The sequence below is a fragment of the Myotis yumanensis genome, unplaced genomic scaffold (genome assembly GCF_028538775.1).
Source record: "Myotis yumanensis isolate MYYU_CA2020_CCGP unplaced genomic scaffold, mMyoYum1.0.hap1 SCAF_13, whole genome shotgun sequence".
In the NCBI taxonomy this organism is placed as follows: domain Eukaryota; kingdom Metazoa; phylum Chordata; class Mammalia; order Chiroptera; family Vespertilionidae; genus Myotis; species Myotis yumanensis.
Window position 1 is genome coordinate 20,012,639 of NW_027223764.1, and position 16,338 is coordinate 20,028,976.

Below are 16,338 nucleotides of genomic sequence, written 5' to 3' on the forward strand. Positions count from 1 at the left end.
CCTCTTACTGCCCCCCCCCCCCCCCGCTGGCCTGGTTGCCCCCAACTGCCCCCCCCCCCCGGGCTGGTCATCCCTCATGGCCCCCCCACCATCCTGGTTGCCCCACGCAGCCTGCTTGTTCAGTTGTTTGGTCGCCCCTCACTAACCCCCTTCTGGCCTGGTCGTAGGCATCCATCTTGTGAGGGCATGAGGGTTAATTTGCATATTACCTCTTTATTATATAGGATGTCCAGAACAGGCAAATCTATAGGGACAAAAAGTAGATTAGTAGTTGCTTAGGGCTGATGGAGAGTGACTGCTCGTGGATAGGGATTTCTTTTTGAAATTAAACATTCTAGAATTAGATTATATTGATAGTTGCACACCTCTTCAAATACAATAAAAAAACTGTTCAATTTTACACTTAAATGGGTTGATTATATGGTATTAAATTATATCTCCCAAATGCTTTTAAAAGAAAAAAAGTCTACTAAAAAATTGGAAGATAAAAATCAAGGAAATCACCCATACATGGAGCTTAGAGTTAGAAAATTTGAAATAAAATATTACAGATATAGAGGATTAATTCAGAAGCAACAATCTTGACAGGACCTTTCAAAAGTGAAGATGTCCTCATTCCTCGCATTCCTATGATTCCATTTAACCAGACTGAGCCACAGCAACATGTGGCCGGGTACAGCTAGTGTGTATGTGTGTGTGTGTGTGTGTGTGTGTGTGTGTGTGTATGATGTCAGTCACTGCTAAAGACTCTAATGACTTTTCATTTCTCTTATAACAAAATTAAATCTCCTTACCATGTCTGACAAGGCTCTACAACGAATGCTTTGCTGTTGCTCAATTCTTTACTCTTATCTTCTCCAGCTTTCCCTTTTCCTTACTTTATTCGGGCCTCACTGGCCTGGTTTGTGCTAAGCTTCTCTTTATTTGGTGAGCTTTCAAATATGCTCTCTTGGGAAATATTCTTCCTCACTCACTTTCTTCCATTTTCCCCTCTCTTTCCTCTTCTACTTTTCCTCAAAACCCTATTTTCTCCTCCAAGAATGGCCTATTCTACAGATGCTCCTAATATCAAATTCTGTCAAAGGTGTGGTCATGATCCCCCTGCATTAAAAGCACCTAAAGAGCTTCTTAAAAATACAGCATGATTCTTAGACTTCAGCCCAGAGCTACCAAAACAGACTGTGTGGACATAGGGCATAGATATTGGCATTTTGAACAGGAATCCCAAGACATTCTTTGTACATCAAAGTTTGAGAACCACTGTCCTCTAAGTCCTCTAATAGAGGCAGATCAGGTGTTATTATCGTTATTTTACAGATCAAAGAATGGAGGTGCTCACATTTATTGAGTGCCAACAGTATACCGGGCAATACCCCTGTTCCTTCATGTTTGCTATCTTGTTAATCTTCACAAAATCTTTGGGAAATAGTTGCTGTTCTCTCTATTTGAAAAGGTTCAGAGAGGTTAAACAATGTACCCAAGGTGATAATGGCAAATAAGCTGTGGATTCAGGTCTTAAATTATGTATCTGTTTGACTCCTGGGCCCATGTGGTGCTGTTTTCCTGAATGAAGATCCTTGAACAAAGCTACACAGCTTAACATAATAGAAAAATAAAATTCTTCTTCATCTTAGTTCCACAGTGTTCACACTCTTAGATGTAGCTTTATTCCAGGACTTGAGCTTTTGGAAAGTTTGCTTTTTGGTGTGAAATTCATCATAACATCTTGATGCATTTTTCCTTTTCCTATCAGGCTCCACAGCCAGGGAAAATCATATCAGGTCCGTTATCCTTCTTTGCTTGCATCCAAGTCTTTAAGATTTCCTCAGCAGTATTTTAGGCTGTCAAGACATGTCTGTCAAATATTCCCCTAACCAGCACCTTCCAGCTCCAGCTATAGCCTTCCAGTTCCATTTTGGCGTCTTCTCTCATCATCCCCCATATCCCTGCCATTTGTCTTCCTTCTAATCAAACCTAGTTTGTCCTTTATGCATTATTGTCTCACATCTGCCTCCATTTAGTTCCTGACACTGTCCTATGTAGCCTCCTTTTTCCCAAACCCCACCGCCCATTAGCAGCAAATAGACTTCATGTTGGGGGCCAGTTCCAGGTAAAAGTGGCTAGAACCCTGACTTGAGGAGGATTCTTAGGCCAATTCTGAGATTAACGAGAGTATTGATATCTATTATTAATATCTACCATGGGCTCAGGAAAAGGGAGCAGCACCACACATATCACAAATTTGCCATCTCTGCATGATTTAAACACGTGCTTTAGAATCAGAACTGCATTTGAATTATGGCTCTGCAACTTATTACCTGGGTGATCTTGAGCAGTTTTTTCATCTATGAAACAAAAGTGGTAATACCAATCTTACAGGGTTTTACATTATATAAACTACTTACCAAGTGTTTGTCAATCAGTAATTTTAGCTAACTTATTTTTTCCTTTCTTCATTCAGCAGCCTCCTTAAATTAAACCTGATGGATATAACTTATTGGCAAGAGAGACTGATTAAAGAGTTTCAACCCATCTCTGGTCTCTGTATATTTACAGCTCTATAAATCTATACATTTAATGGGATTTTTAGCTGGAAGGGAAGTCTATCAGCCTACTGCCAGTGTACAACCTATACGAATAAAAGCATAATATGGTAATTAGACAAGACATCCTTCCGGACAAAGCCAGGGCTGTGAGGGCCAAGGCGGCCACCATGGCAGGAGGGGGCTGAGGCAGAGTAGGTGGCCACTATGGTGGCAGAGGCCAAGGCAGAGGCCCCCAGCTGCTGCAGCAGGCGGGGACCCAGGCAGAGGTGGCCACCATGGCGGCAGGGGGCTGAGCCCCTTGCATGAATTTCATGCATCAGGCCTCTAGTTATATATAAATAGAGATTGAGAGAGAAAAGGAAGTAGGGAGCCAGGGAAAATAAAGGGAGGCTTGAAAGGAGGGAAAGAGAAAGAAAGTTGTCAATATTTTATTTGTTCAATGCAGTACCTAGTATAGCTCAATATATAATTAGCCATGGAAAAGTAACTGGCTTTGGACCAAATGGAAGATGCCTGGTTTGCTGTAACTCAAAATGAATAATTTTCTCACATGTTTTTCCTAGTTTTATGTATGGAATGGCTGTTAAATCTTATTCATGTTAGGTATATAACCAAAGATTTTCTTTTTAGACAAGGGAAGAAAGATCAGGCTGCCCAGTCTCACTGAAGTTTGTACTCATTTAAACATTCAGTTTTCTGTGAAGGATTTATCCTCCTTCCTGGGAGAAAAATTTAGAATCCAGTTTTTAGGGTTGCACTTTGTGGTCCAGAAGTAGAAATCAAAACCCCAAAGACCATGAATAAAGATGTGCCTTATTATAAGAGAGAGCTGTGATATGCCCTGGGAGAGAAGGCTCAACAATATTTCAGATACGTCATATGTGCAGGTGGATAACAAAGGAAAGAAATTCTCCCAGATTCGAGGTCTCTTGGGAGAGGAAAGGAACTCTCACAATGAAAGGGGATATATATATATATATATATATTTTTTCTATAGCAGCACATTGGTTCCAATGGGAAAGACTCCCCAATACTGAAAGGTCTGCCTGGCACTGGCCAATTTCCTTTGGTACAGGTTCCTGCCCCTTCTGTCTCTTATCCTTGTTTTGCACAATTTGATGTCAGCATGAGCATAGACAGCTTCTGTTCTCGGAATTAATCATCCAGAATTTCTGTCTTCATAATTCAGGTACGGAGACATCCAACCTTGGAAAACCAAGATCTTTCTCTCTTGTCGTTATTCACATCCTCGGACATCTTTTACTTGTACGCTCATAGACCTAAATCTAGGGATTAGAATGGAAGTGGATGGTGGAAAATCCTTGGATAATACTGATCCTAAATGGTATTTTACTTTCCCAGTGGTATTTTACTTCTGACAACACTAGTCTGTGTGCATGTTATTCCACCTCTAATATTACTGTTGCTGAGCATTCTGCAGCTGTGTTGAAGTTATTCATTTATGTGGTTTGGGCCAGTTTCTGAGAAACAAGCAGAACTAGAGAGCAGAAGAATCCATCAATGCTAGATTTGAACAAAGAAAATTATCTTTTTGGACTTGTCATCCACATTGCCAGTATAGATCTAAAAACACCAGAAACTGATATAATATTGTATGCCAACCATACTTTAACAAAATGGTCCAGAGACATGGAAGCATGGGACAGACTGACAGATCTCAGAGGGAAGGGGGGCAGGAAGAGATTAACCGAAGAACTTACATGCATAGCCCATGGACACAGACAGTAGTGCCCTGAAGGCCTGGGGTGGAGTGGGAGCAGGTGGAGAGGGGCAAAGGAGGGAAAATGTAGGACATCTCTAATACTCTCAACAATGAAAATAAATTTATATTTTTAAAAAGCAGAGTATAGAAACAATATAAATGCAGGGTAGGTAGAGAGCCACAATTCTCAGGGAAGGAGAATGGGGATGGGGAGAATTCTCCAAAACCCTTTGACTATAATATCCATTCCTTGGAGTTTCGTCTAATCATTTTTCTTTATGTGTTATTTCTGTGGTTGATTTTGTATTTCTAGAATTTTTAAAATAACATTTGAGGACGTCTGAAAACAAAACATTTGCTCCATTTGAGATGAGTTTTTTACACATTTCAAAAAACAAGGGCATGTTTGGTCATTCTGGTAGTATTTGGAAGTGCATATTTTGCTTGACATTATTTGAAAATTAGATTTTTTTTCTCCTTGAAATAAGTGCAGAAATGCTTCCATATGTTTGAAGTTGGTCTATTAGTTTGCTATGAAGGAAAAAAGAAAAGATATAGTTTATAGCAATTTTCATGTGAACATAGTATATCATAATGATGTTTTCTCAAAGTTAGCAAAACAGCTTTTCTGTTGCTTCAGTATACTACTAAAGTGAAGAAGATAATATCATTTGTTTTAAAATGTTAAGCTTTGATTGAAGTATTCAAAAAATATAATAAAACTAAACTACATTTTTACTATTTTGATTTCTTATACAAAACTAGAGGCCTGGTGCACAAAATTCATGCATGGTGCAGTTGGGGGTGACCAGGCTGGCAGGGGGAGGCAGCTGGGGGCGATTAGGCTGGCAGGGGGGCAGTGAGGGGTGACTGGTCACCCCTCACTGCCCCCCCTGCTGACCTGATCACCCCCAACTGCCCCCCTGCCAGCCTGGTCACCCCTAACTGCCCCCCACCATTCTGGTCACCTCTTACTGCCCCCCTTGCTGGCCTGGTCACCCCTAACTGCCCCCCTCTGCTGGCCTGGTTTCCCCTAACTGCCCCCCCATTGACCTGGCCGCCCCCAACTGCCCCCCCTGCCGGCCTTTTTGCCCCTCACGCTCCCCTCTCCCCTCACAGCCTGGTCGCCCCACGCAACCTGCTGTTCAGTCGTTTGGTCATCCCTCACTAACGCCCCTGCTGGCCTGGTCGTAGGCAGCCATCTTGTGAGGACATGAAGGTTAATTTGCATATTACCTCTTTATTATATAGGATAAGATATTAAATGAGGATCTGATTTTAATTTTTTTAGATAGCCATAAATCCATATTAAAAATACTTTGGCTTTTCTATATACTGATTTTTTTCTTGTAATAAATTCTTATATGCACACTAAAAATATTCTTTTTCTGGTCCATAGATCTACTTACTAATTTCAGAGCTAGGAATATTTTAATCATTGCAAATTTCATGGTGTATTTTAATAAATGGTACATCAAATAAATGTCCCTTCATTATTCCAATTTTTTAGGATTTTGTTGGCTTCTTCAGATGAATGTTAGAATGATTTTATAAAGTTTCAAAACTATCTGCTGGCATTTTTTTATTAGAATTTTATTAAACCCATAAATTAGTTTAAGAATAATAATTGATTTTCCTGTTCAGGAGCATGGTAAGTCTTTTCCTATATTCAATTTTAAAATATTGCTCTGTAAACTATATAATATTCTATATATGGGTCCATTAATTTATAATTATTGATATTATAGATTTTCTTTGAGAGGTGTGGGGAGAAAACATTAGCATCACTTTAAATGTTCCTAACTCTAGTTTACTCATTCTTTTTATAATGCTGCATTTGATAACGGAAGGGTATTTAAGGACTTAATTATCAAGCTACAGTAGAACAAACTATCCAATGCATATGAGTATCTTCAGATTATAGTATCATAAAGGACCATTTTCTAACTTCCAAAATGCCAAATTAGATGTGTTCTTTATTGTCTGTCCAACGCCTTTTAGCCAAACAAGGCATTGATGTTAAATTTTTCCTCCTAATTTTCTGTGAATACATAACTTACCATCAGTAACTATTTACTTCAAGTTCTCTGAGACAAAGCCAGAAGGATTGTAATTCGTTCACCAATATCAGCCTCAAAAGTCTGTTCCCTGGTTGCCCATATGAGCAAAAACATTATTGCAATTAAAAGTTCAGGGTTCAGCCCTAGCCAGTGTGACTCAGTGTTAGAACATTGGCCTGGGGACTGAAGGGTATTGGGTTCGATTCCAGTCAAGGGCACATGCCCGGTTGTGGGCTCAGCCCCCTAGTGTGCAAGAGGCAGCCAGCCAATGATTCTCTCTCATCATTGATGTTTCTATCTCTCTATCTCACTCCCTTCCTCTTTGAAATCAATCTATAATAATAAAAGCATAATATGCTAATTAGACCGGATGGCCGAACAGCAGAATGACCGTCCGGACAACCTCCCGGATGAAGCTGGGGCTGTGAGGGCCAAGCCCCGAATTTTGTGCATCAGGCCTCTAGTAAAAATATATTTTTAAAAAAATGTTCAGGGTCCAGTTACCAGAGAGGAGAGGGATTGGGAGGCTGGGTGAAAAAGGTGAAGAATTAAGAAGTACAAATTAATACTTACAAAATAGTCAAGAGGATGTGAAGTACAGTATAGGGAATATAGTCAATAATATCATAATAACTATGTATGGTACCAGATGGGTACTAGAAATGTCAGAGGAACATTTTATAAAGCATATCATTATATGACTACTGTGCTGTACACCTGAAACTAATATAAAATCATATTGAGGCCCTGACCGGGTAGGTCAGTTGATTAGAGTGTCATGCCATACACCAAGGTCTCAGGTTCGGTCCCAGTCAAGGCACATATAAGAATCAACCAATGAATGCATAAATAAGTGGAACAACAAATAAGTGTTCCTCTCTCTCTCTCTCTCTCTCTCTCTCTCTCTCTCTCTTTCTGTGTGTGTGTGTGTGTGTGTGTGTGTGTCTGTCTGTCTCTCTCTTTCCCCCTCAAATCAGTTAAAAAATCACATTCAATGTTATTGAAAAAATTTAAAAAAACTTTTAAACTTTGGGGTACTCTCTCTCCCCCCACTTAAACACACCTGTCAGGTCCTCTTAGATGCTCCAGCAGTGTTTCTCAATTGTGTCTTTTCTTATTCTCACGTTTCAAAGTCTCCCAACTTCTACATTCATCTCCTGTCAATTAGTCCACACCTATACCTATAATGTTTACCATAAGCAGAGTGAGCTTCCTAAAACTTGTATCTGATCCTGACACTCCCTCTCTTGTTTAAACACAGGGTAAATCCAACAAATATATATATGAAAATTGAGCTAGCTGTATTTTATAATTAATATGTTAAGTGCTAGTGATACAAAGATAAATAGGACAGGGAAGTGTACCTAATTGTTACATGATAAAGGCCAGACACACTAGCATCACAGGCTCATCTGACCTCCTGCCACTCCCTTATCTTTTCCCTGACATCCAGCCACACTGGACTACTGAGAACACACTCATTTTGACTCTTCCTTGCTTTGCTGAAGCTGCTTTATACCTCCCTCTTCATGGCAAAATCCTACCCTTCTTTCAATGCCAGATGCAATGTCATGTGTGACGTGAAGCTTTTCTCAATGCTTAGCCCTCTTCTAACACCAGAGAAGGTAGAACTAACTGCTCCCTTTACTGCTGTTTCATAACAGTTAGTTTGTACCACTAGTGCACACATAGAGACTCTGATAGCTAATTGTTTCAGTGTCTGTCTTCTTGACTTTATTGTGGTTGTCTTATAGCAGAGGCCATGAGTCAGTCACCTTTTGATACCTGCTTTAGTGCCTTGTCTTACAAACAGGCATGGAAATGCTAAAGTCTGTGAGAGGAAGCCAGCAGGCAAAGAAGATGCTCAGGCCTTTATGCCTTTTCTGATAAATATGGTAGTATTTTCTCAAGTCAAAATTTAACTTATTTTTGCATGTAGGAGTTATACTGCACTTCTTGGCCTCAGTGAAACAGCTTAGAGGCAGCACAGGATCCTAGAAAGAGGGTAGGATTTGAAATCAGAGAACCTGGGTTTAGTAATGAGCTCTATGAATTTGAGCTAGTACATAACCTCTATGAGACTCAGCCTCCTCCACTATAAATTAGAAATATCTGCCTACTCAGGTTGTTTTCAGGGTTATGTGAAGTTATGTACATACAAAGCTGAAAAAAAATTTACAGTGAGAAAGCATTATAAATGTCAGTGTTATTTTCATTATGGTTATTTTTATATGTAAATGGAGACAGCTTTATATAAAATAGTATTTCTGTTTCAGAGATTATTTTGGAGGAGTAAAGCTCATGTAAATGTATTTTAAATATTTTGTTTCTTTTTAAAAAATGATACTTAGCCCTAGACAGTTTGGCTCACTGGATAGACTCTGCCTGTGGACTGAAGGGTCCTGGGTTCAATTCTGGTCAAGGGCATGGTACCTGGGTAGCAGACTCCTCCCTGGCCCAGGGCCCTGGGAGGGGCTCATGCGGGAGGCAACCAACTGATGTGTTTCTCTCACATTGATATTTTTCTCTGTCTTCCCCTCTCTTCCACTCTCTCTAAAAATCAATGGAAGAATATCCTTGGGTGAGGATTTAAAAAAAAAATACTTATATCTAAGGTTGTCTAGGTTTTCTAATTTTTAAAATATCCTTGGGAGGGGTGTAAAATTTTATCTCCCCCTCTTTATTTTTGGATGATCCTACTTGTAAGATTATTATTAGGTCTCCACTGCTTAGAATATGTACGTGGCCGGGATAGTATTTGAGATGCTAATCTGTTTTTATTCTCCCTGTATTTTTTTCCAGTTTTCCCCTCTCTATTCAAGCAGGTAGCTGATTCTATGCATATTGACTTAGAAAGAGCACTTGGCAGGGTGGAAAAGAGAACACCCAAGCCTTTTCTCCACCCCTCTTCCTCCAACCGCTTCTCTCTTCCCCTCCCCTCTCCTCTCCCTATCCCAGTCCCTGTCTCCTTCCTCTCATTCCTCTTCATCTTCTTTTATAAACTTCACTCTAATGCTAAGTCGTAGTCCTGGTGTCCTCTCTCTACCTCTCTCTAGACCTATAGAAACTCAGTCCTCTTCTACCATAATGGCAACGCAGAAACTCTATTTGGACAAAGCAAAACCCCTTTGCTTATGTGTACACCTGGCAAGGTGATGCTGGGGTAGAGCAGGAATAGGGCCTTCCTGAAAAACACCGTCTCCCTTCCTAGTAAGAGAGTTCTTTAGTTATGAAGTCCTGATTGAAGACAGTTTCTGTCTGAAGAAAGGTTCTTAGGGTCCCAGGGTTGAAAGGCATATCTCCCAGCCCATCATAGGAGTATATTTGATAGCACTGTATACTTGTATAAGTAAATTGGGTTTCCCTGTGCCCTCTTCTAAAGGAGAGGTCTGAGGTTTTTCAGAGGCATCGATTGTGTTCTAATTCTTGGGAAATGTCATCATTTATTTGTTTTCTAGCAAATCTCAGAGTCTTTAGAGAATACAAAATGGGGCAGATAAGTTTTGATCATAGTGAGAGTAATGTGGGAGCTATCAGGCATGGGCTTGGGAAGACAGACATAGGCATAATGTCCTATAGGGTCTTGAGTTCCAGGTGGTAAGGATGTGTGGAAAGCTGAAAGTAGAGTTACCTTTACCTTCTGCACAGTTTAACTTCAATAGCTGTTGGATAGGCCATGTTTTTAAAAGGGCTGTGGACACTTTCAGAAAGCATAGCTACCCAGGCATTGGCCTGATTTATGTATGTCTCAGCTTATTTCATTTTAACTCTGTAGATATGGTTTGCTTCAAGTTGCAATATCTAATTTATTTTTCTTCCTTACAGGTTCATGAAGGTGGCAGGAAGAACAGTGGATGCAGTTACCTGGCAACAGTAGGTATTCACCATTTTTGCTCTTATTATCTATCAGCTGCTGTGAAATGAAAGATATTACTTGTCATGAAGTTTATATCTGACATTTAATAAACTATTCTTCATCCTCCAAGAAAAAAAGTTAAAACTAACCCCAAAGCTGTTCTTATGACACATACTATCTCATAATAATACAATTTTACAAAAAAAAGCAACACTGACACATTTGGGAAAGCTCGGCTATTATGTACACTTTTAAATCAATCTGTCATCAGTGAGCAGGTGATGGAAATTTGAACATGCCAGCATTTCCCCATAAGCTTTTCCTTAGGAATAAATTTCCTTAAGAGAGGAAATATTGTTAATTACTCAATATATCATATGAAAATAGAAATGCTTCATTACATTAATGGCAGTGGTCTTAATTAGTGCCAAGAGAGTCACTAATATGAAGCAAATAAAAAAAGAATATGAAGGGAATGAAGCAGCTTCAAGAGAGAATTAACCCCTCCAACATTCCAGGAAGAAGCTTACAATAGCAGAACTATGTTACCCTAAGGGGAGATTGACTTATAACAATAATTATCTGAAATATAAATTTAAATTTTCTATAAGTCTCCTTATGCCATTTATTCCGGAATGTCCAACATCTTACTATGTTTCACAGTTTTATACTAGAATCCTGCCCTTCCTTTTTGTAAGAAATCTATCCCACAACATCCTCCAAATCATCTCTCATCTAATGTGGTCTTCATAGCTCAGCTACATGCTCCCATTCTGTGCCCTCAGAGCTATCAACTATGGCCATCTTTCTCAGTTACTCCAACCCTTGCTTCCTAGCTCATTAACTCTTGTCTTCCTCTGTTTTAAGTGGGTCACAGTAGTCCTTGCATATTCATAACAGGTGTGAAATAAAGTGGGTGAAATCCTTATTAAGTATCCCAAAAGGATTTTTGGTTTGTTGGCAATCAATAACTTCAATTACGATGGAAAATATTGTATTCTACCTAAATACTCTTAGTTTCTCTAAACAAGTTCCAAATATTTTCATATCTTCCTTCAAATTGTTTATTTTATCTTACCTTTCTTCAAATTGTTTTTCTGAGTCATGGATAGAGTAAGTCTGACGATCTTGTCATTCTTTTGTTTAAAACCCTTCAGGGTCTTCCCTTTGCACTTAGCCCAAAAGCCAAACTTTCTACTCTTTGTGATTGCATCTGATGCTACTCTACCCTTACTCACTCTGTCCCAACACACTCATGGTCTTGTGGTTCATAGAAAGTTCACAGACATGGCTGCCTCAGGACCTTTGTACATGTTATTCTTCTGCCTGAAATACTGTTCTCCCCATTTTTTTGTGTGACCTGCTACTTCTCATCTCTTAAGACACAACTTACATGTTATCTCCTTCAAGTAGCCTTCCCTATAAAATAGGTTCCTCATCGATTCTCTTTCTTAGCTCTTTTTTTCATAGAATTTGTTGTAACTTACAATTATTATTTTTATAACTTGTTTTTGTAATTTGTGAGGTTTTTTCTTCCACCAAAATAGCATTATTTTATTCAACAACTGCTGATTTAGGCAATTGTTTTTCTTTTAAAACAACACTTTCATTTTATTAATTGCTTAAGTTAAAAGTGGCATATTCAAACTACAACAAAGAAAGAATAATAGAACCAGACACCCATATGGTTGAGTGGTTGAGCACATAGGCATTGATATTAGAAAACTTGTGTTTGAACCACAGTTCTTTCAATTATTATCTCTGTTACCTTTGCAAATCTTTATGCGACTCAGTTTTCTTTTTTTTTAATTGTTAACATTCAATATTATTTTATACTAGAGGCCCAATGCACGAAATTCATGCAAGGGGCTTGGCCCTCGCAGCCCTGGCTTCATCTGGAAGGTCATCCGGAAGGATGTCTGGAAGGTTGTTCAGCTGTCCGGTCTAATTAGCATATTACGCTTTTATTATTATAGATTAGTTTCAGGTGTAGAGCATAGTAGTTAGACAGCCATATAATTTATAAAGTGATCCCACTAATATTACAAGTACCTACCTGGCACCATACTTATTACATTATCATTTATTATATTCTCTACCCTGTATTTTACATCCTCATGACTATTTTGTAACTGCCAATTTGTAATTTTTAATCTCTCCACCTTTTTCACCCAGCCCTCCAATTAGGCAATTGTTTATTGAGCAATAACAACAATGATAATAACAATAGGGCAGGAATTGTTGCAAACCTTTATATGCCTTACCATATCTCCTCACGACAACCAAATGAGGTAGGGACTCTTTTCATCTCTATTTAGGTATGACTTAGAAGAAGTTGTAAAAAATCCAAAGATTGCATAGAAAGTGGCAGAGTTTGGAGTTGAAGTTGGAATAATCTACTATTACTGCTTTGATAGCAATAAATGATCCTTTACTGAAAGTATTACATTCCAGTGTGAGAATTTAAATCCTCTTCAGTGTCCTCACAAAAGGCTATCTGGATAATGTAGGATAAAGGTTGAACTTGAAGAATTTATAGTGTTTGTAGGGAGAACTAATGAAATAAGTATACAAATATTAATGGGTAAGGCTTGATCAATTATAGCTGACAGGGAGGGATCAGAGAAAGCTCTTCTTCCCTAGTGAAGCACACTTTATCATGCAAATGGAATGAAATGAGCGCAGTATTTTTTATATTGGAGAAATAGATTGTTTTACAAATACATTTTGTTTATTGGCTACTTTAAAAATACTGGCCATCTCTCAAGATATAGATCATATGTTTGCAACTACTCTAAAAATACCCCCAAAATTTTTAACTCATTTGAGGACAACAAGTAGCACCTGAAATCTGTCATTTATTCCTTCCAGCTATAGTGTTCAGTCAAGATTTGGAACAATTCCAGAAAATCCTGGCCAGGAGGACTTAGTAAAAATTAAAACCAAATGCCATGTTTCTCTAACCTTGAGAAATGCTGAGGTGAAAATTTCTTAATATTGTAAAGTAAATCAAGAATGTGTGGTAGAGGATGTATATAGTAAAGCATTAATTGTAGTGTGTAAAGCATTAATTGTAGAATCATTTCATTGCTGGGTATTTAACCAAAAGAAATGAAAACATATACATATACTGCACAAAAACTTTTTATAGAAGGGTTCATAACAGTTTTATTAAAAATAGGCAAAAACTAGAAACAGACCAAGTGCCATTAGCAAGAGATTAAACAAACTGTTGTATATTTGTATAAAGGAATGCTACTCAGCACGATAAAAGAACAAACTAATGATACACTACACAAATGAATGAATCTCAACATTATGCTAAGTGCAAAAAGTCATATAAAAATACATTTGTATCATTCCATTTACATGAAATTTTGGAATAGATTTTAAAAATGGGGACATTGACTGCCTCTGTCGATGTAGGGGGTAGGGATATGGATTGAGAGGATGAGGGAATTGTCTGGGGTGAGTATAATGTAATCTACATCTTGATAGCAATTTAGTTTTCACAGGATTATCCATTTTTTGAAATTCATCAAACGATATACCTAATATTTATGCATATCATTGTATGTAAAACTTAAGAAAAATAACCATAAACAGATACTGAACTCTAATCAATAGTATGCCTGATGAAGTGTTTAGGATGAAGTTTACCGAAGCCTGCAATTTACTTTGAAATGCCTCAATAAATAAAATAGATCAATGAATGGATAGAGGGATAGATTGATAAATGTGTGGTAGAAGATGTATATAGCAAAGCATTAATTGTAATCCCATGGTGATGGATATATGGTTTTCACTATATAATTCTTTCACCTGTTTCTGAAATTTTTCAAAATAAAATATTAGGAAAATAGGCCTACATTGTTACACCTAAATACATAATATTATTTATTACAAAATAATATATTGCTCTGAAAATATGTATGAGAACATAATAAATGAGAAAATGCTTTTGTCAAGTGAATAAAGTAAAATATAAAATATACAAGTCATACCCCAATAATATAAAATGCACATTAACTCAAAGAAAATGCACTAATAGATTTATAGTGTTAATCTTTAGGTAGATGGCATATAAGGACTCTTTTATTCTCATATTTACTTTTTTGTAGTTTCCAGTCTTTCTGTAATCAGCATGTAGTGCATTTTTCTTCATGATAGAAACCAGCAGTACCCAGCTCCACCCTTCCCACCTCTTATTGCCCCTCTCTAGAAGCATCAACATAATTTTAGCCACTTCTGATACTTGTTTCCATATTTCTAAGTAACAGTCTGATCCTGCTGTTTCTTGAGTTTTTTCCAATTCAAATATTATCTATTAATTTCCTACTATGGAAAATGAGAATTTAGCTCTCTTACCTCCCTAACTCCTTGCACACTGAAACATACTTACCTTTGCCCATCCTCCAACATTTTACTTCTTAAGTATTGGTGAGATCAGAATTCAGTGCTCACATTTTTATTACTAATAAATATGATTCACAGCAGAGAATATGGTGTGCTATGGTTACATTTTCTTTCTTTCACAACTTTTTGCTTTCCCTGGAATTAATAACTGTCTTTTTCATTTGCCTAATTTCCTATTAATCTATCCCTAACTCTGTATCAGAGGGTAAATCTCTCTCTGTGCAAACACCCCCAGGTAGCCATCAGTTTCTTCTTGTCCTCCTCTGGTCCCATCTGGACTGGTTGATCTCTGTGCTTCCTGCACAGCTGTTGTCCTGGGATCTCCCTTCACCATCATCCTGGGGATTCCTTTGACTTTCTTATTTGTTGGATCCATGCCTTTTTTTGAGGTTTACTCCCTATTTTGGGGGAACATTTTTCCCCAGGAAATTCCTGAGAAAAGATAAATGAGAAGTAAACATGTTGAGACCTTGTATTAGAATTTGATTTATATTTTGGATGCATAAAGATTTCCCTAAGATTTTGATGCATTGGCTCCATTTTGTTCTAGCTTTCCTTGTAACTATTGAGAAATCCAATGCCTTTTTAATTTCCAATCCTTTTATTTGCCCTGTTTTTTTTCTATCTTGGTACTTTTAAGATCTTTTTGTCCCAAGCGATCCTTTACATGGTTCTCTTTTTATTCTGTTCAGTAGGTATGTGGTAGATCCTGTCAATCTGAAATTCTTACCCGTCAGTTTAGAAATTTCTTTCTGAATTTTTTTTCTTGGATAATTTTTTTTCTATTTATTTTCTGTGCTCTCTCTTTATGGAATTTCCACTATCAGATATCAGAGTCCTCAAACAGTACTCTAATTTTTATATATTTTTCTCTTTCTTGTTTTTTCTTCCATTTTCTGATAAATCTCCTTAATCATCCAAATTTTCTGTTGACATTTTCATTTCTGTTATATTTCTAATTTCCAAAAGCTCTTTTTAGTCCTCAAAAATTTTTTATGGCTTCATATAGCTTAGTTCCTTATTTCTCTGAGGATATTAATTTTAGTTGTTTATTTAGTTTCTTTTGTTCTTTTCTCTCCCCTTCCTCTTTCCCTCTGTTCGTTCTCTCTCTCTCTCTCTCTCTCTCTCTCTCTCTCTCATTTTTCTTACAGTTTCTGAATTTAAACATTTTGTCCTCTATGTCCTTCCTTCCTTCCCCATTTCTTTATTTCGGTTTTTGTCTCTCACGTGAATTTTCCTAAATGTCAAATGATCCTTGGATCTCCACTAATATTTAAGAGAGAGGCATGAACGCTGATTGGACTTTTTTTGTTCATGGAAATTTCTTCTCAACTAGTGGAGGATTATATAGGGTGATCTGGCTGGGATATTACATTATGGAAATCCTAATTGTCTATAGCTGTTTCTCAACTGAAGATATGTGGATTCTCACATCATTTGCTATATTCTGTGGCAATATGTTATTTTGGTTTAAGAATATGAAGAAAATTTGCTCTCACAGAGATATACAGCTAGAAAACAGAGGAGTATTTGAATAGCCTTTTTCAGGTTTTTGCGGCTATTCTTCTCAGATACTACATTGAAATTCTACAAGTGATAGTTTCCTAAAGATTTGTCACAATGTGAAATATGAAGCCATATCAATAGACTTTTCATACTCTGATGCATTAAAATCTATTGGTCTTGTATTTTGAATGTATCTTTTACCCATGTATGATGATGTAACACCATGCATTG

The 16,338-nt window shown here is 37.6% G+C and overlaps 1 protein-coding gene across 1 annotated transcript in view; it reads left to right on the forward strand.

The window, feature by feature from the left end:
- The window catches only part of HPSE2 (heparanase 2 (inactive)), a 541,259-nt gene that overhangs the window by 348,673 nt on the left and 176,248 nt on the right, over window positions 1-16,338 (forward strand). Inside the window, exon 6 of the mRNA XM_070432547.1 lies at window positions 10,155-10,202. Within this exon, the coding sequence (XP_070288648.1) occupies window positions 10,155-10,202 (48 nt within the window). The remainder of the gene's footprint in view (window positions 1-10,154; window positions 10,203-16,338) is intronic.